General features: G+C 40.0%; 1 protein-coding gene across 5 annotated transcripts in view; it reads left to right on the top strand.

The window, feature by feature from the left end:
• sipa1l1 (signal-induced proliferation-associated 1 like 1) overlaps nucleotides 1-24,549 on the top strand; it is a 251,214-nt gene that overhangs the window by 202,700 nt on the left and 23,965 nt on the right. For all 5 annotated transcript variants that reach the window (XM_039741579.1, XM_039741578.1, XM_039741577.1 and 2 more), the window contains 3 exons: nucleotides 14,943-15,164; nucleotides 23,960-24,022; nucleotides 24,290-24,452. In XM_039741579.1, the coding sequence (XP_039597513.1) occupies nucleotides 14,943-15,164; nucleotides 23,960-24,022; nucleotides 24,290-24,452 (448 nt within the window). The remainder of the gene's footprint in view (nucleotides 1-14,942; nucleotides 15,165-23,959; nucleotides 24,023-24,289; nucleotides 24,453-24,549) is intronic.

Raw genomic sequence — 24,549 nt, 5'->3', positions numbered from 1 at the left:
CACTTCTATCTTCTCAAGTGTTTCACACAGGACTTCCCCATTAACCTCCGTTCCTGTTCTCTCTCTCTCTCTCTCTTTTTTTTCACCTTTCCTTCCGCCTCGCGCTTCTATTATATATTACAGGGACGTGGTTCAGGTGTGGCGATTAGCAGTTCAAGGCAACAATTACAGATGCGGATGACTCCGCACCTGCGCACTTCAGCAAGGACTGCCCGCATCACGAAGCTCCCAGGAACTTCTCCAGCCATATTTTCATGCCCTCCTCTAAGCCGCGAGTGCGGCGATTATCTATTAAAATGGACCGTTTTGATTTTGAGCTGTGGACCCGCTATACCACATCTCCTACAGCCTAGCTCCTCTCCAACCCCACCATGGGAATCACCTTCGTCACAGACTCAACAGGCTGCCGTCCGCGCTACAACCTCACGCCGCATGTGAGCCGCCCGCCTTACCCCAGACGGGGGAGGGAGGAAGCACTCCCATTGGGCTGCTTGGCAGAGGGGCGGGTGATGTGAGAAATGTCCTCTGGTGTGCGTGGGGAGGGGGAGGGGAGCAGCCCGGCCCCGTGTCCCTCTGGCTTTCTAGTAACGAACTCTGTGCTGGGGCAACAGCGCATGTGCCCCCTCTGGCATGTGTGCCATAGGTTCGCCACACTGGTCTAACACATCACATGTCACATGATCTGTAGATCATGCAGATCAATGTTTTTAGCATCAGTTACTGTTCACCGAGCATTGCAATGGGCAAAACAAGTAACTTTAGTGACTCTGAACATGGCACGATAGTTGGAGTTGTCATCTTGGGCTCTTCATGCACAACGTTTTAAGGGTTTACCATGTATGGTGTAAAACACAAAAACTTAGCAGACATAGGCAATTCTGTGAATGAAAACACCCTGAAGGTCAGAGAAAGCAAAGGAGAATGGGAAGAATCGTACAAGTAAACACACATGGGCCACAAACAGACAGACCACATTTGAATTCAACATTGGTGTGCAGAATGTCATCTGTGAGCACACCAGTGTTCAAATAAATCTCAAATGTATGGTGGCCCAGAAGTGCAATGCGCAAAAAACAATCGGAAAACACAAACACAAATCAGAAAGAGCAACAACAAATTGATTATGCAAAAAACAATCAGAAAACACAAACAAATTGGAAATACAAAAACAAATCAGAAACTGCAAAAACAATTTTAATATGCAAAAACAAATTAGACAATGCAAAACCAAATTGATTGCGCAAAGACAAATCAAAAACAACAAATGCAAATTGAACAGCATACAAACAAAATGACGACTGCACAAACAAACTGAGAAACATGAAAAGAAAAAGAGAAGTGCATAACCCAAATGGAAGCAGATAAAACAGTGAAAGCTAAACGTACATCACAATCCAGCCCCAGCTTTTCAACGAGTGTTGTCGTGGAAGCAAGAATGCTGAAAGGTAAAAGAGATCTCTTATCTTTTTCAGGTATTGTTATATACTTTAGCAGAAAAGATAATATCTGCATAACTTTGGGCACTCTCTGCCAATGCAGTGGCAGAGCCGACTGGGGTTTCACCAGTAAATGGGTCTGTATCCAATAGAAATCTGACAAGTCTACTGTAAGCATAGCAGAACAAATTTGATGCCTTGATATCAGATATAATAGTTTGGTTTAAAATCAGCCAACTAAGAAATCACAAGATAAAAAAAAAAAAAAAATCAATTGTTGCTTGTGTCACAAATAAACGCTTTTGGTTGGCTGTGTGTGTCCTGGAACACTCTGGTGCCATATGAGTATTTACTTGCCGTCACACTCTCAGCATTACATTGTGGTTGTCTAAGGACTGACAAACTTGTGTGTGTAATACTTTAAATGGATCTCCAGCAGGTATGCAAAAGTTTTATGTCCAATCATTAACAAATAGCTAAATAGACAGGAGACAATCGGCGTCACTGTACCCTGTAATTCATTCGCGACGTACTGCCACCTCGCTTCTCTTTCTCTTTTCTTTTTAACCTATGACTTTGCTGGTATTTGTGGTAGCATTTAAATGAGTGACCAGAATTAAGGATGAAGACAGACTTTGGGATTTAACATAAAACTATCATACACTAAAAGGAATGTCTGGCTGTTTTCATACTGACTTTCTAAATATGGTGATATCAAATACTGAAAGTGGTTATGACTAAGTATACAGCAAAGAATGAGTCACACTGGATCTGGGAGCGAAACGATCAAAGCTGCTTTTTAACACCCTGCTGTCAGAGACACTACAAAGTGAAAAAGTTTTCTATTTCATCCATGAATAATATATCGCGCCCATGGGTCTGAATGTGAGAGGGACATACTCCTCCGGTGGATGCACACTGTCCCAAGGAGCAACAATACCCAGAGAATCCATCTATAAAAGCAGCCCAGAGACTTCAGGCACAGCACCTTTGACCGTGTGTCCCCCAACAACTAAAGTTTATCGGCTCTGATGCTTGACCTCCGGTGAGCATCATATGTAGACCCTGGCCTTGTGTCAGCTCACAGAACGGAGGGAAAGTGTGGCATATGGGGTGTCCCTGAGCCTGAGTGAGTGAAGTGAGATGGAGCCGTGTGGCATGTGTCAGCTGAAGAAGCTAATGGTATGTTTAGGGCCACATCCCAGCAGTCTGGCTTAAAGTGTCTAATTACATTTCTCCTTCTCTCTCATCCCTGAGTCGTTACAATACATTTTAGGTCCACACCTAATACCGCAACTGTGTTGATGTGACTAGTTAATAATACAGGAACAAAACTTGTCATACAATCACCACATTGCGCATGTTAATATAATCCATATCAGTAGCATGTTTACTAGTGCAATAAAAATAATGCCAGGGTCAAAGGTTTTTCAACGTGGAGTGTTGTCAGCATTAAGTTATAGCTTCACTATAATTCTGAAACATGTTTGTAGTACTTTAAACACTGCTCTGGCAGAGAGTGCTCGAATTTAGGCAAACGTTATAATTTCTGGCAAAGTACAGTATTTACAAATACCTAAAAAAAAATAAAGATCTCTGTTACCTTTCAGTGTTCTCGCTTCCACCACACCACTCACTGAAAAGCTTGGTTGAATCATGATGAATGTTTAGTTTTCACTGTTTTTTCTGCTTCAATTTGGGTTATGCGCTGCTCTTTTTGCTATCATTCTTCTCAATTTGTTTGCATGCTGCTTCATTTGTATTTACTGTTTCTGATTTGTTTTTGCATTTGCTCATTTGTGTATTAGTATTCAATTTGTTTTTGGATACTCAATTTTTTTTGCGTTTTCTGATTTATTTTTGTATGATTTAACTTTTTGCGCATTGTACTTCATGGCCACTGTACAAATGGGCTACAACAGCCAACAACCATGTTTGATGCCTTTGCTATCTCAAATGGGCATCTAGAATACCAATCTCTGACTGTTCACAGGGCAAATGTATGCCCAGCATCTTTACTAATCCCATTTTAAACTGACCAGGTCCATCAGGTTGTAACAACTAGCCAATTCATAAAGTGATTCAGATTCACAAGAATGGCAGAAAGTAAATGAAGCTAAATCACTGTGTGAGCTACAATGCCAAAAAAGTATGTGTGAACTGGCAATTACAAAATGGTTTAATGAGTGTTTGCAGGGCCCACTAATAAACACACAATAGAACAGAAGAATAATGAATGTGCAGCCAGATTTCTAGCTCTGTGAGAGTGGTATTGTTGGCATTCTACTTTTTGTTTGTTTGTTTAATTTCAAGTGAAAAGATGTGTACTGCACATAATTTTGTACAAAGTTAAATCCATCCATCCATTTTCCAACCCGCTGAATTTGAACACAGGGACACAGGGGTCTACTGGAGCCAATCCCAGCCAACACAGGGCACAAGGCAGGAACCAATCCTGGGCAGGGCGCCAACCCACCGCAGAACGTTAAATCTGAATCTGTAATTTGAAGATATTTTTCTGGTAATCCAGTTATCCTTTTACATCACAAAGACATGCAGAGCAAGTTAACTGGCAAACAACTAGCCTCCTCCAAGTGAGTATTATGAATGTGTGTCTATAGTTGGTGTCACACTAGAAAACATCCGGACCTCTAGGCTTTTCAAGATCATGGTTTCAACCTAGTAGCTCACAAGTACCAGCAGGCTGTGCACAGTGGAAGGAGGGGCTATCTGTCTTCTTCTTACTATTGGCTTCTGCAAGTTGCATCACACTCAGCAGATGTTGCTGCTCTTCTTGTTCACTCTGCCATAACACCCTGGCATTCAATTTCCCTGTGTGGTTTGCCATGTAAAAGATGTAAACCCCAATAACTGTGGAGGCGTTCTTGCCAGTCAAATATTTTGCATAATCATCATGTATCATGTCAGACACTTTCAATTAAGACTAAGCTTAAGGTATTAGCTCCTCAATTAAGACCAAAATTAAGCTATTAGCTCCAGTAGTTTACAAATAATTGTGACATACAGACAAAACCCTCAGTATTTCTATATATAGAAATTGAATAGGTAAAGTACAAAGCAGTCTCTGATTTAAAAGTCCTCTGAAGCTGTTATTATCCCAGAAATGACAAAGGAGTTCCTCTTATACTCTTAACCAGGATGCAAGCTCAAATCCCACCCTCGTTGATTGACTGTACAGGCACTAAAACTTCCCCAGGTTAAATAATGTGAATTCTGTGTTTCTGTAAAAGGAGGCAGTCTATTTGCTGTGTTAGGATTTGCCAGTGCCTGCATTTTACTGGCAGTCCATACAATATCTGTGTTCTCTGTCTTTAACTACATTACCAAGAGCTTGCTGATGTCATCTTCATTGTGTAAACCAAGTTAAGTCTCTAGGCTAGCCTTGTGTGGCATGTAATTCAGGTGACAAGTAACCAAATTGGGCCCAGTTCTTATTTCTGCATGACTGGGCTGATTAGTTAATGGCCTCTAGATATAAATTAAGCTCACAAATAAATTCTAGTTGTCTGGCTGTCACCAATGATGCACATCAGTGAACAAGCAACTTCAGTGCGTAATGCCTGGTTAAGGATTAAATGTGAGTGGGGGTTATTTGCATATCTTGACCCCTGGGTCCTGCGCACCCCACTAGAGAAACTGGTTCACCATACCGTTTGTTTCCTTCTGTGCTTTGAATGCTGTCAAGTGGCACACAAGCACTTCTCTCAAGTCCTTTTTTCCTGTTCGGCTGCCAAGTTATGCAAGCAGCCCACATTCCTCTAGGCTTGTATTATTTTGTTTCTTCTTCCCCCTCTGCTTTTGCCTTTGCTGCTTGCTTAAATTTAATGCGACACATTTTTTATTTCAGTGGCCACACACACACAGGCGCACTTAAGAAAATTCACTTGCTTTTATCCCAAATAATGCCTTTTATAATTTATCTGTCACTTCTTACTGCTTGCTTCTTACTAGAGTGCCACGATTTTCTTTTTCGAAATGCAGGAAATACCATATCATTCTTTTTTTTCACCAGTATTAATTTCCTAAAAGTTATAGGGAGCTGTAGGCCATTTTGCTATCATCAGGCTGTTTGTTGCCTTAAGCTGGTATCACATACACCCACACTGGACCAGTATATCCATTTTTGGACTGTGAGTGACTACAGTAAACACAACTACAACATGTAAACTGCCTGCAGATTACATTCAGAATCTGAAGGAAGATACCTATTGCCTCTCGAACCCTCTTGATATTTTATATTGTATTATTAAAAGTAGAACTGTCAGTACTTAACTAAAGATCACTTAATACACAACTACATAAATCACAGGTATCAGTTCAGTTTTATTCTTATGAAGTGCCTTGAAAAGCCCACTGTTGTATATTGCAGATATAATACAACAAAAGGTAGCATGGTAGCACAGTGGTTTGTGCTGCTGCTGCTTCTGGATCCAGCACTCAGGACTGGAGCTCCACGCCCATTCATTGCCGGTCTGGAGTTTGCATGTTCTCCCTGGTTATGTGTGGGTTTTAGTGAAGGTACTCCAATTTTTGTCACACTTCATTAGATTAAGTGGTGACTCCATATTGGCCCCTACATGAGTTGGCTTTTCTGCATGTGGGTTTCCAGAGCTGTATCAAACCTTGTAAAAGGTGCTGCCAGGATAAATTCTGGCACCATGAGCCCATGAACTGTTAGTCAGTCATTTACTAACCTGCTTAGTCCTGAACAGGGTAACGGGGGGGTTAGGGGGATTTGTTGGCTACTGGATCCAAGCCCACTGTACCATCAGACTCTGAATTGGATTTAGCCAATTGCAGAATGGCAAGTTAGGTGATAATATATGATAATACATAACAACATCACATTCTCAAACCCACTTCATTTAGTTCATCATGCTAGAAGCATCTTGTATTATGATATAGGCAAAACAATATAACATTCTCAGAGCTGTTTAATCCTAATCAGTTTGCTATCCCCAAAGCAAATGACACAACATAACATTCTTAAGACTGCCTAAACCATCATCTGTCTCTCTCGCCTTTCACGAGAGAACTACTTTAACAGATTTAGATCGGATGTTTTTCTAGAATTTCTTGAACATTCGGGTTGATTTTGCAATTTTTCATAAATCCGCACAAATCCGAGAGACAGGCTGCAGGCCGAGGGTAGGAGGAGGCAGGACTATTGTCACTCACGTGCCAGTCTCCGTTCAAGTCACTCTACCTCTCACCATGTGTTGGCGCGTACCTTGCCTCTACTTAGCTAGTGACACCTGTTTGTTCAGCAGACATTTTCATGTAAAGATTGTTAGAGAGTAATGTTTGATGTTTTTGAGAGAGAGATCACAGCTATGTGTGTTTTAGAGGGTACCTGCTCATTGGCAGAGCTATTACGGCCACATGCTCTTCTCCCCACGTGGGGGACGCTTTCCCATCAGAGCTGAACATAATCAGATACAGTGGCAACATTTGACGTTGGAGCGTTACCTACCTTCTGCTTGGCCAGTGGTACCTTGCCAACTTTTTACATTTTTGGTAATGAGATCACAGCTACATTCTCGCCCCTGATAGCAAAACCAAAAATATTATATATCAAGAGGCCCTTGGATACTAAAGCTATCAATATAAATTCTTCTCAATACAAATGATTAGATTTTTTTAAAATTGCTTTTTAAAGTTTCTCTTGTTTCACCACTATGCGTCGGAGCTGTGCTGGACAGTTAGTCATGAAATATAAGGGCCAGAGCCTGTCCCATCAGCTTATATTATATTGCATTGTATTGTATTATATTATATTTTACTATGTAATTTTCTCAACCCTAATCTACTTCAGGGTTGTTGGAGCCTAAAACCTATCCTGGCAGAATATTACATTATATGATCATGTCTTAAGTGGTATTGTTATAGTTATATTAGTTGTGTTAGCCATCTAAGACGGACTGAAAATTATTTAATCAACGTAGATCTCAGCATTAATGTTTGCAGCACATCATCAATTGGAGTGTACTGTATTTTGCAATGCATGTAATAATAAAATGCATTGCTTCAAATGTTTTTGATGTGCCATCTGCTGGAATGACAAATGCAATGCATTTTATTTCAAAAATGTTTGTGATGTGTCATCTTTGAAATGACAGAGCCATAACAATTGGACAGGGACACTGACACACATATGGATGCTAATCCTTTTATTTAGGGGCAGATGGTGTATTCATATTTAACATCATAGCAATCTCAAACTTACTTGATCCATTTCTGGGTTGCAGTGTGCCACAGCCTATACTTGCTACATATAATAGAATATAATTTACTATAAATTAAACAATACCACATCACTTCCTCAGACCCATTTCACTATGTGTGATATTCCATTATAACCGAGCTTATCTCAGCAGTTCTAAGGCAGGAAACAACCCTAGACATACAGCCATACCCACACACTTCTACCTGTAAGACAACATACAATATGCTGTATATAAGAAACTAACATTCTCAGACTGCTTTGTTTATTTCAGGGTTGCTAGTGGCCCTGGACCGAGCGGCATGGTGGTGCAGTGGTATTGCTGCTGCCTCGCAGTTAGGAGACCCGGGGTCGCTTCCTGGGTCCTCCCTGCGTGAAGTTTGTGTCTGCTTGGGTTTCCTCCCACAGTCCAAGGTTAGGTGCATTGGCGATTCTAAATTGTTCCAAGTGTGTGCCCTGCGGTGGGCTGGCGCCCACCTGCCTTGCGCCCTGTGTTGGCTGGGATTGGCTCCAGCAGACCCCCGTGATCCTTTAGTTAGGATATAGTGGGTTGGATAATGGATGGATAGTGGCCCGGGAGCCAGTCCTGGCAGACTAATGTTTAATATAAAAATAATCATACACAGTCATGTCTATAGATGTATGTATTGATCAATTCTCTTTTCGTGTGCCCATGCTACACAGATGCACCCCCACCAACCACCCACATGTAGCTTATGCCATGACTCAAGCCTAGGCCCAAACACTTTAATGCCACCTATAGACAGTAATATTGACTACAAAATCCCATTCTCTGTGCAGTGACCTTTCAGTTTTGTGCTCCTTATCACCCACGCTCAGAAGCAATAGTGGTCTACTCTGTCCCACTCTATTTAAAAAAATAAATAAATAAATTACTGAAAAGGAATTGCTACTACACTTTAACAGAGAGCAAAAGGTACTGTTGTGGTGCCAGGTTTTTCAGTGAGATTTACCAATGCAGTGTTGCCAGGTAGCCTAGAATTTCAAGGTTAATGTATGCAAACTTTGTGCTGCGATGGTGTAAATTACTTGGAATTTAATGTCATGGGAAAGCTGCTGCTGGCCTGCTTCATGTCACTATCTGGCCTGGAGCATACGAAACACTTGCAATGTCATATTCTTTTGGACTATTAAACTCTGAAACCTAAACATCCATGCAGTGCTCTGTACACTCCCACTGGAATACCCACATAGTTAATGATTCACTTTGAAAAGAAATGCAATGCAGGAAAAGCAGTTGAAAAGCTTGAGGAGGGAGGAGGATGCAGCCTCAACCTTGATTTAAACATTAGACTGAAGACTGCCCTGTTGATTTCTGCATGGCTGACCACTGATCTAGTTAAGAGTCCACCATTTATTTTCTTTGATTGCCCTTCCCCACTCCCATTCAGATGTCCTAAACTTGTTCTTAACAGCTTCAACCAGTAGAAGGCAGCTATTAATAAATAATAATGATACAAATCGAAAGAACTAAAAGTGATTGTTTTTCTGAACCTGGTAGTTGAAAAATACAGTTTATTTTATAATCATTGCATCCAAAATATTGTGAGGATCATGGTTTAATTCAGGTAAAGTAAGGGTGCGTCAGTCAATGCCATTAAAGTGCCTGATCTAATGTGTGCTTTAGTCAGTGGTAAATGAGTGGCTTGACCCACACAAATTTAGGTTTGCATTTTTGTCAGCTGCTACACCATGATTTAGTTACCACTAGATTTGTTTGTTTGAGTATGTGTCCAACCTGGCAAAATTATCTTGGCTGCTGTCCTGCTTCCACTGACTCTCCGCTAAGTCATGCAGTTTAATCCATAAGTGGTTTTCTTCATGCACTGTGTTTGATTTTTTTTTTTCTTTTTCTTTAACCACAATCCAAGATAATGTTTACACGCTTGGAATAAAATGGATCCAAGAGGAGACTGTATAGCCACTTCTCAATAAATCTTTGGGAAAAGCAAACCCTTCCAGTTGTTACTGTATTCAGTTTCTAGTGGGATGATTAAATGAACTTTTAACCTTGTAGTGGAGCTTATTGCATTTAGGGAAACAATAAATAGATTATAATGATGATCATTGATCGTTACAATTAGTGTAAAAAATACATGAAAAGGGGATGGGATGCCATAAGCTTACCACATTTAATATTGAAGTTCCTTTTGATAAAAAAATAAAAAAGGGCAACAACCATGTGCCTCGTTCCTTGTTTGCCACTCAGTCTCATTGGAGATAGTAAAGGTAAACCCCGGAGCATGGCTATTGAATTAGTTTATTCCTTGATGCGTCTCAACAAGCCTATACACCTAATTTATTTGAGAGGCAAAAGTGAAAATACAGTCTTAAAATACTTAATTCCAGATTTATGTTGTGTACAGCCATTAAAATAAAGCAATTTTGAATTTAGCATTGGTAAAAGGTAACCAATCAATCATCGGTTGACTTAACTGCTGCAGGTCCTAATAGTGAGAAAGAAAAAAAATAAACAGCCCTGTGAAATGATCACATTTTGCCTGGTTTAGAAGCAAAGGTCCATAGGGTGTTAGGCAAGCAGCTGTACATAAAATGTGAGGTTTGCATCCATTGTGTTTGTGGATGGAACAAATGCATGAACTTTGTTTATCCCCAGGGGTAATTGTGGATATTTATAGAGCCTTGTTAAATAAATAAATGGATAGATAAACAATAAATAAATACACACACACACTACAGTCTAAACACACATGAGAATGAAGAAAAAGGAAGAGATGTAAAAAGAACAAAAACATCTGACTTGGCTGTCCCAGTCCCAGTTAGACACTATACAGGAGTATTGCTGTTGGTGTAAATGAATGCCAGTCATGTTTCTTTATGAATAATTGATCCTCAGTGTTGGTGTGTCAAGAGACAGGATGTGCAGCATTGCTCATGTCACTCAGTTTTGTTTTGTCTACTGCTTCTCTCTCTAGGGGGGTCTAGATTGAATCCCATACTGGAGCCTGCCCTTTTAATTAGTCCTTTTATTAAGAGGGACTCTCTTAAAGTGGTGTTACCAGCACACCACACTTGCTCTCACAGAGTTATAGAAAATGTGAAGGATGTCACTACCTACATTAAAGGAAGGCAGTCTCCTAAGGAAAAAGAGCCTGCTCTGCCTCTCCTTATATAGTGTTTTTGTGTTACAAGATAATTCCAATCTGACAGTAATGTGGACTTCCAAGTACAGGCAGTCCCTGGGTTACGTACGAGATAGGGACTGTAGGTTTGTACTTAAGTTGAATTTGTATGTAAGTCGGAACAGGTACATTATTATAATAAATGCTGTTGTTGACTGACTATAACCAAGTGCTCTGCCAATGAATGATGGAGTTTCACCTCTCTCTGACCTTTTTATTATTTCTACTTTATTTTCCATGATGATGGTTTTTCTCTTCTTTACTGTATCAGCAGCACTTGCATCGCATTTGTGTTTCCGAGACATTGTTGAAGGGTGAAGACAAAAGGTTAAGATGAGCTCTTCTGCACAGCACTGTACACGCTATCACAGCAGGAAGGCACCCGTCATCAACACGTCTGATGTACTGACAAGAGACAACTTCCTGCTATGTGTGTAACAGTACAAGCAGGCTTGCTATTGAGAATGAATGGGTGCGGTGAGGGGGCGGTTCATCACCAGCCCACCTCACAGTCACCTCCACTACAGTATGCTGCCTGCAGCGTCCGCCCACCGAGAACGAACAGGAGGCAGCCAAAAGCGAGTAGTGAATCGCGCACCACCACCCCCATTCAACAGGCAGCCACCCCAGGCACACTATACAATGCTGCCCCGTTCACCCTCAATGGCCTCCGTTCAGCCACAACCGGGACACTGTTTGCAGCATCACCAGCCACCCACCGAGAATGAATGGGGCAGCTGTTCAAGGGACACTGCAAGGCTGTGTGGTGGGCGGGCAGTGAAACAGCCCACCTCTGCCCCATCCAGACTCCATCCAGTCAGGAGCAGTAGCTGCGGCTGTGTGGTGGGAGGGCACTGAACCGCCCCTCTCCACCCCGTCAAGCCTCCATCTTATCCTGTACACGAGCGCTTGCCACGCACCCAGCCGCCCACTGAGAATGAATGGGGTGCAGCCCCCACCTCCCCATTCATCAACCAGAGCTGCCCGAGGGACACTACACTACACTACACTACACTACACGAGCAGCAAAACTGCTCCATTCAGCCATTGCTTGCAGTGTCCCCAGGCCGGATTTGACAGAGTGGCAGTTACAGAGGAGCCTGCATCGCATCCCTCGCACAGATGAAGGAACAGCTGTGGCCCCGTTCGTAAGTCGTATGTCCAAAACTCGGGGACTACCTATACTTGTAGGAGTGGACCACCCCTATATCCACTAACTAAATAGTGAGCAGACATAGCTCTTTGGTGAGGTGAAAGTCAATAACCAGTTCCTTTGTTTTTCTGATGTTATAGACAATTCTCAAAGTTCTCCCCCTGACTCCTCTCTGCCTCCTCTCTCTCCCTCCTTTATCAATCACCCCATAACTGCAGAATCATCTGAGAATTTCTACAAGTGAAATGACCTGGTATTGTGTATAGTCATAGGTGTATGGGTAAAGAGGAAAGGAGATAGTACTCTTCACTTCTTATCCAGTGTTGCGCACATCTGTATCAGCGATACAAGGTTTGATGGTTTAAAGCCACCAACCAAGGGAGCTACATAAGAAAAACAATGATATCGTCCAAAAATTAAGAGATGCATCCTAACATATGAGTTAATCTGGACAGAGCAGATAGCTGGATGGTATTAAAGGCTCTAGCAAAGTCAAAAAGCATTGTCATCACAGTGCTGTGAGCTTCGTCTAGGTGAGAATAAGCTTTGTAGAGTGGATAGATAATTGCATCATTTGTCCTAAAGGCAAACCACATTGGGTTCAGGTAGCCACAAGAGGACTTGCATTCTTGAATGTGTCTCTTACTTTCTGTATGATACAGGCTCGTTGCTTTTCTTAAGTACCTGCCTTGATTGGTGACTTTGAATTAACAAAAGAGAACAAACACAAGAGTTATGTACTGTCCTTGGGTGGTAGCCTGTTTTTAATTTCTTAAGGATTTGCAAATTTGTACCAAGTTTTAGATGACTTTAACTTATCTGTCTATCAATTTTCATATCCAGTTAATCTAATGCAAGGTTACGGGGGCAGCCTTTAAGTTAATTTTTACCAGTACTTGAGCTCAGCATAAATGAGAAGACAGAACTCTAATAACTCTAATATGTTAACCACATGTACATACAGAAATAAAAGAACTCTTCGACATCGTATATCTTTTCTTCTCAGCTTCAAAATACTTGTTTATTCATTTAAAAAAAAAGTTTGACATTACTGCAACGATTCTTATGTAGCACATGGTGTGTATATAAAAAAAAAAACTCCATTAAATGTTATGTTACATACTGTGCCCTCCATACTGTTTAGGACAAAGACACATTTGTGTTTCCCCCCTCTGATCCACAGTTTAAAATTACAAATCAAAGAATTCAGACATGATTAAAGTGCATATTTCATTTAAGGGTATTTGCACATATTTTAATCGCCACATTTTTTCTACATGGTCCCTCCACATTTCAGGGCACCATAATGTTGGGGACACCGCAATGGCAAGCATTCATATTTAGGACTTTGTCACACATCCCTTAGAACATTATGGAGAGTACTGTATCTATATTACACTGGCTGATCTCTTGCCCGATTTATTTATATGCTTGCACACTTCCAAACAATGAAACATTTAGTTATCAGCTGAAAATCTTGGAACAACTTTTGTTGTAACTTAACACAGACCAAGGTTTTTGTGGTGATCAGAAAGATCTAAGACTTCGCATCTACTGCTAGTTTGTGTTGTCAGCTCCAAATCTTTCACAGATGATCTGCCTTTATGCCAGCATCTTTCAGTAGGAGCACTCAGTCATCGACAGTGATGTGACTAGGTTCTGTGTTCACGTTGTGCACGTGTGGAATTTTTAATCAGATCTCATTACATTAAGCTTCATTTTGATTCTTTGGTTTTAAATTCTGGCCAGTGTCTGACCTCATTTTAAGTTCCTTGAACACTTCTCAATGATGAAACTTTTGATCACCATTTAATAGTCTGGGAACAAACTTCACAGTCACTTAACATAGTCCAATATTTTTGGAGTGATCCAAAAGTTCTAAAGCTAAGAATTTATTTCCAAGAATAGCGTACTGTACATCCATCATTAATATTTTATGTTGTTGCCTGCAAAGTAATCTCCCCCATATGATTTCCATTTGTCTCAGTGTTTCTGTCACTTTCAAAAGCACTGTTTGAAGCCTTTAACAGTGATGCAACCAAGCGTTGTCTTCACATTACTGTGGATCGATGGAATGCCAGCAGTTTGCTCTACTTTAAGCTTCATTTTCATTTTGACCCATTTTATATTCTGGTAGAATTCTAGAGATCTTTTAGATCCTCAATGGTGAAAGTTTTAATCATAAGTTAAAATCATATCATCAATCATGACACAAACATTTTTTAGTCAGAATTGCCTTATAAAGAAGTTTCCAGCTTTCAGACATTTTTGAACAGTTAATTGTTGGTCATTTTGAATTTTATTCTTTCACCTTAGTGACCACTTCATCATTGCATGATACTGAAGGTAATTCAACTGTCAGGGATTACCAGCTTTTATTGTAACCATTTTCTACAGTGATAACTGACAAGCTTAATCGGGCAATCGTTACCAAATGTTCAGAAGCTTTGTGTTTGACTTTTACCTTTTTACAAACAAAATTTGACATATAAATGTTGCTCCTCTTTTCTGTCTGTTTTCATTATGAAAGCTGCCAAACCCATTTGTCTTCCATGATGCCTTTTCCAATGCAGGTACAGGGAAATAGTGTGGTCCTAGGATATCTTAATCCTCCTCCAACTGTGATGGACAAATTGAGTAATCTTAACTAGTGTTTAATTAAAGAATGGTTTAATAGCCTTTAATTTTATGCATAGTTGTAAAGGAATTAAGGTACATAGAAGATAAAAACAAGAACTCCGTGAGGGTTAAGTGAATCTCTGGCTTAATCACTCTACTTTAAGCCATTGTTTAAATTTCAGGTGTTGTTCTAACATGAAACAAAATGCCAAATTTACCTAGGACCCTTAAAAGATATTAGCCCTATACGTAGATATGTAAAATGATCATTATGTTTATGTTTTTAGCAACCTATCAATTATGTATTTGTTTTTGGTGTGTTTTAGCACTCTTAGCTCCCGTCATTCTGCCAGTCCAGTTGTTTTTGCTTCAAGCCGAGGCTCCCCCCATGAAGAAGTTCGTCCAGTCACATCACCTTCCTCTCAGAGTTCCCTCTCACCAGGTCCCAAAAGCTTCTATCCACGTCAAGGAGCCACCAGCAAGTACTTGATTGGTTGGAAAAAGCCAGGAAGCACCATCAACTCAGTGGGTTTTGGGGATTCTAGAAAGTAAGTAGGCATTTCATATTTCATATATTTTGGTGGGTGAAGGGTTATAGAGCCATTAGGAAACACTAAAAGTGGCATTGATTTTTATTTTTTTTTAATTATTTTCTTTTTAAAGAAGCATGAAGTCATTTTATTGTAATGCATGTCATCTTATATGCTTTTAAAGAAAGCATGTACTTGCCTGCCTCCTGCTGTCAGAAAAATCCAGTTGGTGACAAAACATAGTTCAACCATACGTTTGTAAAAACATTAAAAAAAAAATATATATATATATATATATATATATTTATATATATATATATATTTATATATATATATATTTTTTTAATATTTGCAGTATATTAGTACTGCACAAATCTATAAAGGCTGCTGCAACTTGACACATTTAGACTTGTTTACCAAACAGAGTGACTTACAGAGCTACAGTACTCTTCATTAACTTGGTTTAAAACTGTTTACAGCAGTTTATAAAATGTGTGTTTGTATGTATAGAATTCTGTAACCTACTTAATCCAGTTGAGAGTACCAGTCCACTGCAGGAGACATCCCACTTATAAATAGGTACATAAAACTTAACTTGACCAAGAACATGCAATGTACCAGTCAGGCTGACACTCACACTCATGCCAAGCTACCAGTCAGCCTAACAGGCATGTAGTTTTGCTTGTGAAAGCAAACATCAGAGTCTCTGAAAGAAGACCTAAACTGACATGGACAGAGTCTGCAGTCTCCAAATATAAGCTTGTTGGTTAACCATGGAAGTAAGAATCTCACTGTATGAAGTACACACACAATGCTGCTACAACAAGTGCTGACTGGGCTAGTACCTAAATGCAAATATGTGAAGCTGTAAGGCTGATGTGCTAATTATGTCACCATGATGCATAGGTGATTGATAGAAAAAGACATGAAAGACACTGTGCACTGTAATATCAGATGCACTATATGGATGTTATGCAGCACAGATAAGTACATGTAAAGGACACTGTATTTGATATATATCAATGGCACTAGGTAAGATAGCTGTATGGATATGGAAGACAATATACATATATTTATGTAATTTAAGCCTTATAGATAGCTGTATGTGATACTGTGAAAGATATTATTTAATAGATGTGAAAAGTGTACATGGATTGTAGGTGTGTATCAGATAAAATATGATATTTAGATTTTCATGTTTGTTTCTAACAAACTTTTGAGGTTTCCCAAGTTCCTCCTTTTCTTTCCCTCCTTACCACTGGCAGCCTTTTCTGTTCTCTTCATCTCTTTCACATTTTTTCATAAAGTTTTTTTCTTTATTCTCCTATTTATTTATTTATTTTGGATTTTTTAGCTGAAAGTAATACAATCCAGACCTTGGACTATCTAACATTAGTGAAGAGCATAGCTTTTTGGCACCACCACAAGGTCCCAAATGGGACAAGGTTAGTCGTGGAGCTTTTAAATCTTGGTTGAATCCAGACAGCTGTAATTAAAAATACAACTCTGGAAAGGACTACTCATCATAGTTCATTCCACGGTCTATTTTTGAAGTTGACGTCTCTGTTACAACCTGACGTTTATTCTCATCCATCCCTAGTTACAAGTAGCTTGTGTATTGATACTCCTATCTCTTTTAACAGAAAGGACAGGATTTCTGTGGGGAGCCATAGCCTAGCCACCCTTTAATGGCACAGCAGTCCTTTCCATGACACATCTACACACGTCTGCACGCTAACTGATACAAAGCCAGTTTTGAGTTGCTCATTCACTTCATGGTACCTGCATGTGGGATTGAGTCAAAATCCAGAATATCCAGAGGAAGTTGGTAATGAAACAGAGAAAGTTACACATAGCCTCACTCAAACTTGAAAACTGACAATTAACTTTAGATTAAAACCACCGAGCAACCCACACAGACATGGAAAGATCATGTAAACATAACACAGACAGTGACAAAGTGCTGGTGACCGTAACACTAAGCACTGCACCTCTGTGCTGCTGTCTTCATAATTGCATTAATATATACTATATTGATTAGTATCATTAAAATGAACATAACATGTGCAAACAATTGTGAAGGTGTTATATGCAAGTAAAAAACCATCTTTTTTTAGTTCAGTTAATCAGTTCTAAAATAAAATAGATCCACATGTATTTTATTAATATGTGTATTAATCTTAATGGTATATAGAGATACATTATGAGAGTTGTACAAACAGTAAAGATTTGAAAAAAATATGAACAGAAAACTGTACAATGTCAGCCAAATTTCCATACTTGCGTTTCAGTCTCTATGTAGTCGCTACTCTCCATCATTTTATAGGCTTGAAGATGCTTGGTGCATAAATTGTGATGCACTGTACTGTCTGAATGTTCTCATAGGTTTTCAGTTTCCACTGCTATTACTTTTTTCTCTTGAGTGTGTTGAAGTTTGCTCTCACTGGAGGTAATCACCAGAGGCCTCATGCATAACGCTGTGAGTAGAATTCACACTATAACATGGTGTGAGGACAAAAGCGGAAATGTTTGTATGCACAAAAAATCCAGATGCATAAATCTGTGCGTTCACCAACTTCCACATTCTTCCACTCCATAAATCCCGGTCAACGTGAAAAGTAACGCACGCTCCTGCTGCTACTCCCCAAACTCCTCCCAGAAGTACGCCTCTTTGAATATGCAAATCAATATAAATAGCCCTTAAGCTCAGCGTTCTGTGAAAAGGCAATGGCAAAAGCACGGGGGGAAATAGAAGAAATTCAGAGAATACCAAGTGGAGGCAAGGAAAAACATACCATTTGTTGGTTTAAACATTGGTATACACAACAAAAAGAAGTTGATCGAGTGACATAGCATGTCGGAGAAACTCGAAAGCTCAAGTTCACAAAGTTGTCAGATATCAAAGTCGCCATGATAAGGCAAGTCGTAGCCCACCGTCTGAGTGTCATATGAAAGCTTATTAGGGTACAGAGAAAAGAAAAAAAAAAATAGGGACACAGTGGGGAATAAAAGCTTGAAATGTCAAATTAAATCTTGAAATTTCCACTTTAATCACATAATTTGTCATTAAAGTAGAACATCATAAACTTCATCTTTAAACCACTTAATTTACTATTTTCTCAAATCTCATCGTAACTAAAGTAGCATGTTAAATGCTTTGTTTTGTATGTGTTCTTCTATGTGCTCTATGTGTGTGAATCACTACATGCTTTTTAAACGGGCTTTCTCTTCCTCTGACAGGACACAGAATCCATTACATTTGTGATATTACAGCTCTCTGAATAAATTAAAAACTGAGATATATACTTGATATCATTTTCATGATCATAGGAATTAAAGCATGTATTAAACACAGGAACACGATGGCGCCTCGTCCAGTGATTGTTCCTACCTCATGAAAGATGCTTGCTGTGCCGTGCGTGACATTTGATGAAATTATTTATTGCAGAAGTACTGTCTCTTTCAAACGTACTTACCTCCAACTCCTGTCCTTCCTTTTCTTTCTCCAAGTACCCAAATGCCACACAATCTGCTCTGTAATAGACATTAAGTCATCTGTAAGCTGAGAACGCCAGTTCTTCAAAACTTTTAAGGAACATTGAAATCTCTTCATAGTACATGTTTAATTATTCTATCCATCTATCCTCCCAGTGTTGCGCCAGCCCCAGCAAGAATATAGTGCGAGGCAGGAACAATCCATGAACAGGGCGCCAGCTCCTCGCTAGCACTGCGGCACTGTGTCCTCGCATGTTTAATTATTAACAAAATAGATTATTTAAGTGAAGTTTTATCTGTATAACATAATTTTCTGCATTTCATCTTAAAAATTATATTATCATCATATGTAAATAAGCGATTTATAAAGTGGCTCAGGTTGTGCAATATTATAACTGTATCGCAAGTTTACAGTGAGGCGATTGTACTTATAAGTACAAACAGTTCTACAAGGAGCACTTGATGGACTGATTGAGTGCATTTGGAACTCTTGGGATGAAACTGTTTCTGAACCATGAGGTCCGTACAGGAAAGGCTCTGAAGCGTTTGTCATATGTGAGCAGTTCAAATAGACAGCATGGCTGAGGCAGCGTATGTTTGATGCTGTATACTGATAATTCTCTTTCCGATCAGCTGCTGTAGGGCTGTGATTCCACACTCAGATACAGTCATATAAAATTCTACTGGTGCAGTGAGAGTAATATGGATAAAGATGATCCGCTGTGGCAACCCCTAATGGGAGCAGCTGTAATAAGAAAAAGAAGGTGCAGTGAGAGTAACAACGCTAAAGCAGCTATGGTATTTGGAATAGTTTGGCCATTCCGTGGACTATTACATTGTTAAAGGTTAATTTCAATCAGATGCCTTAAACTAATAAACAATATGTGGTTAATTTCAGTGTATTTATAAAGCCGTGTCAGGGATGTGGATCTAAAACAGAAAGGGAAACCACAATGGAACAAAAGCATTACTTTGATGCTGGGTGCCGCCAGTTTGCAAAACTGAGCGGAGAACTTGCATATGCCAGGGTTTGAGCTACCGTGAAAATGTGCGTGGCTTTACGCCAAGTTTATGTTCATACATCGCGATTTGAGCGTGGAAATGGGCGTATGCAACATCTTTGTGCGTACACACTGTTTATACATGAGGCTCCAGGTGACTATTATGGGGCTTAGAGCAATGTCAGTTTTCCTGACTTTAAGCTGTTTTACACATTGTCTGGAACTGCTAGCATGAACAGTGAATTTGGCCATCTCTTTTTCTGTTTTGCGCTTCATCTCTCTCTCTGCTTGTTTACTAGCCTTTTCTAGCATCGTTTCCATACATTGTCCAAACAACCTATCCTTATTTGTCATTTTTCTACTGACTCCCACAAGATGGCTACCAACACCATTATGGATCCCCATCGTTGGCAACAGACCTTTGCATTCTCCAAACATTTACATGTCTGGCTATACAAAATAAAAGTGAAAAAGTACTCGTCAGACTAGATAAATTTTTTCCATTACACAGGGTTTTCTTTTATGCTCTTTACTTTGGAGTTTGTGTCTTTCTGTGTTAGTCTTGGATACAAGGTTTTTTTTTACAAGTGGTAGTGCCAACATTAATTCAAGCTTGATGAGGCCATTTTTGTTGGGTTTCTTTTTGGGTGATTCATTTCTATGGTCATTTGTAATTATATACTTTTATGACAACATCTGTGCTGGTGAGCACTCACAATTTTATTTCTTCAACAGTGATGTTTGTCCATGTTTGGCATATGCTGCCATTATTTTTAAGACTTGACATATTCAATTATTTTGCTGCTCACATAACGGTGTGCTAATTGTCAGACCTCTTCTAGACCTTTGTAATTGTGATTTAATAACATCAAAGTTAAACTCCTTATTCGTGGAGTGTTTTTATTATTTGGTCCATCCCATGTAACAGAGGCTAGTGCTGCCAAGTTTCACTGAAGTGTGACACAAAAGAGAGAACTACTAGTACAGTAAACCCTCATTTATCACGGTTAATCCGTTCCAGACTCTACAGCGATAAATGAATTTCCGCGAAGTAGGATTCTTTATTTATAAATCAAATATTTTTGCAGTTAGAGCATAGAAAACCTGTTTACGACCTTCTAAATACGTTTTTTTAACACTATTAGAGCCCTCTAGACATGAAATAACACCCTTTAGTCAAAAGTTTAAACTGTGCCCCATGACAAGACAGAGATGACAGTTCCATCTCACAATTAAAAGAATGCAAACATATCTTCCTCTTCAAAGGAGTGCGGATCAGGAGCAGAGAATGTCAGAGAGAGTGAGAGAGACAGAGAAAAGCAAACAATCAAAAATCAGCTGCAAGGACGGGAGCAATGTGTAGTAGTCTTTCAGCATTTTTTAGAGGAGCGTCCGTATCCTCTAGGCCAGTGTGCGAACAGCCCCTCTGCTCACACCCCCTCCGTCAGGAGCAGAGAATGTCAGAGAGAGTGAGAGAGACAGAGAAAAGCAAACAATCAAAAATCAATGCGTGCTGTTCGGGCTTTCAAGTATGCAAAGCACCGCACGGGAAGCATATCGTATACTATTGGGGAGTTTTATTTAATACGTAATATGTGCTGTGATTGGGTAGCTTCTCTGCCATCCACCAATAGCATCCCTTGTATGAAATCGACTGGGCAAATCACATGAGGAAGCATGTACCATAAATTAAAAGACCCACTGTCCGCAGAAATCCGCGAACCAGCGAAAAATCCATGATATATATTTAGATATGCTTACATTTAAAATCTGCGATGTAGTGAAGCCGCAAAAGTCAAAGCGTGATATAGCAAGGGATCACTGTAATGCCATCTCACAATCTAGTATTACCAGGGTCAGGCAGTACTTGGTAATTCCAATATGCTCCATACTTTTGATATAACCCACTTGGCTTGCGTATTTGTATCTGTTATGTTCAATATTGTCATTGGGTGGAATAGAGCACTAGTAGAGTCACATAGAATGTTTATAAGGCCGGGGTTATACTTCACGCAACGCATGCTGTAGCGGACGCTCCTGCTACATAAGCGCTGTACTGTTTGTACTTGTGCATGTACTTTACGTAAATCTGGAGGGATACACCAGGTGGCAGAGCAAGATATTATCACGGTGAGAACAGGTTCGGCTTTGCTGTGTTGTGAATTGCCTGGAACACCCATTAAATTCTGATGACACCTTACTGCAGTATCTCTGAAAAGGATGTTTAATGATTAAATCCATCAGTCCAGGGATGTGTCCATTTCAGCTAGCATTGGGCACGAGGCAGAAACAATCCCTGGACAAGGCGTCAGCTCATCCAAGGTGAATACAAACACACACATACATGTTGGCATCATTTTGGTGTAACCAAATCTGCATATCTTTGGAACTAAACCGGAGCACACTGAGAAACCCAGCAGGAAAACATGTAAACTCTAGGCAGGGAATATAAGCGATATGACTCCCTGCAAGACAGCAGCGCTAACATTCTGCCACCGTGTCACCCCCATGTGTGTAATTATTAACAGTATTCATTATTTAAACGAAAATACCAATTTATCTGTAAAATATAACATACATACTTCAATTCATTTCATCATGAAAGTGATATCCAGAATAAATGTAAGGATTCTAAATGTGCAGAGAGTTGGAATATCATACATTTAATGTGCTCAGTATGGCGATCTATTGCTGTTTGCCACTGCTGTCAGTACCAGAGGAAGCCCTAGAAAAAAAGACGGTACAGAAGACAGTATGTGAGACTTTTAAAATGTATCGTGTCATTACGATCGGGAATATGCGACACTTGAATATAAAAGCACCACGAATGCATCTGTATGTCGGCATTTTGCTTCACCACTTCGAACCATTCATCAAACATCGAAGCGCGCACACCGATCTCGTAGGATCCGCAAAGCAGCTTTCTGTCACATGTAGATAGTAACCAAAGACTCTGACGTCACATTCCAACTTTTATCACACTGCGCCCCCGACTTTTTGCTGGTACTGCAAGTTGTGTACACGTCACGTTAATTTCTGAGGACGTGCTCAGAGGATGCGTCAAATGAACGCTGGAAACGCATGGCAGCCATGATGCGGGCGCGTATGCGTTCTGATCGTGAAGTATAAACAAGCCCACACAGTTAAACTAACATATTAATCAGTTCTCACAAGGGCATCTAACTTCTTTATCCACTGATATTTGTATCATGTGGTGGTCAGCAGGCTCTAAACTGGTAGCTTGGAGTTTCTTTTGCTATGGTTGTTCAGTGACTGACATGCCAGAATATCCTTTAGCTAGAAATATTAGAGGATTGATAGCAGATGCCATTTACATGCAGCTAAGAGTGTAGGTTGCTCTTCTGGCTTGCAGCTGACCACTTTCACCAAATGGATAAAGTAATTGCTTTCATCATAATGAAATCCAGCAGTCTCTGAGCTTTCTTTTAATCAACTGAAGGAAGTCCATTTGCTATGCACCCATGTTTGCATACACTATGCCTAATATATACACCCCATTGAAGGTATTCTAATGTCACTTCTGGCCTCATCAGGTGGGACTCAGTAAAATGTGTGCTGCAGTGCTGAGCAGACATGGGAATTTAACTTCCGTAAAACACAAGTGCGCCAGAGGAGGGGGCATCTTCACACTTTTTTTATTAAATCATCTGAAGTTTTTGATCTTAACACTAACATCCAGGCCAGTAGGTTTTGTGTGGCCTGTTCCTACGGTTAGAATAGGTCCCAGGGACTGCTATGCATGATCTGGCCACCAGGTGGCAGTGCTATACTGTGGCTAACATCTTTTTGGCTTCTTTCCACTTTACTAAATAGAGCTGGTATATGTAACTGGTAAGGACAGCTCAAAGGATTCATGGCAGGTGGTAATAAAAGTAATAGTAATATTTATGCACCACTTTTCCCATTTTGGTCAGAGACTGAAAGAGATCAGAGCAATGAAAGATGAGCTTGAGACAGTGGACTCTAGAAGGTGTTTAATAAACAGAAGCATCTTAGATAAACATGCCGAGTCATAAAATTGTAATACATATTTGTCACCTTCTGGCTTGGCATCAGGATTGCCACTGGTTGTACAAAATAATTTAACCTGCTTTGCATTTGTTTGCATGTATATTTAATCCCCACTGCAAGAGTAAGTTGTTGTTCTCTCAAAAGGAAATTAACCCCATTGGTTATGAAGCATGTGACCTAGCTGTGCTACAAGGCCACACTGGCATGTTCTATTACCCGTCAGCTAGCCCGTCTCCTGCTGTTTCACCTTCTTAGATGATGTTGCTTTTGTCCGTTTCCATGCAGTTCCTTGAGTAAAGCTGCTGAGCGGATGCATCCGAATATGTCTGAAAAGTCGCACGACGTATGGTAAGAAAATGTGCATCTCTGATTATGATTGAAATTTCAAAGTGTGTTCTGCAGCCCTGTTTTCATCTACCAATTTATGTTTGGCAGCTGTACTTGTGTTCACCACTTTTACTGTAATATAAAGAGGAAAACAAAAGTAACTGTCATCACAAACAACATATAGCTCGTTTTTATTTATTTACTTTTGTTTGTAAGTGAAGTGGAATGAGGATCATTCTGATCCCCTTAATAAAAAAAGTGACAGTGAGGTGGTTTTTGTTTTACCAGGCGACACCAGAGTGATGGTGTAGAGTCAGGACAAGCTCCACCACGGCCCTCTTTGAGAGATATGCGGTCTCCACAACGTTTGTGCAAATCCACGGTAGAGGAGGACTTAAAGAAGCTCATTGCCCTTGACAGCCCCCCACCAGGACTACAAGATCAGCCAAAGGTAAGCAGGGCAGGGGTGGTCACACACAACACTATTAAGAAGGAACTATCTCATCCTCCCACAATGTCCTTTTACAAGTGACAAAGCGTATACAGGT

This window comes from Polypterus senegalus, chromosome 18, assembly GCF_016835505.1.
Source record: "Polypterus senegalus isolate Bchr_013 chromosome 18, ASM1683550v1, whole genome shotgun sequence".
Lineage (NCBI taxonomy): Eukaryota > Metazoa > Chordata > Cladistia > Polypteriformes > Polypteridae > Polypterus > Polypterus senegalus.
The sequence above is the reverse complement of the archived record's forward strand: the minus strand, read 5'-3'. Positions and strand labels throughout refer to the sequence as shown.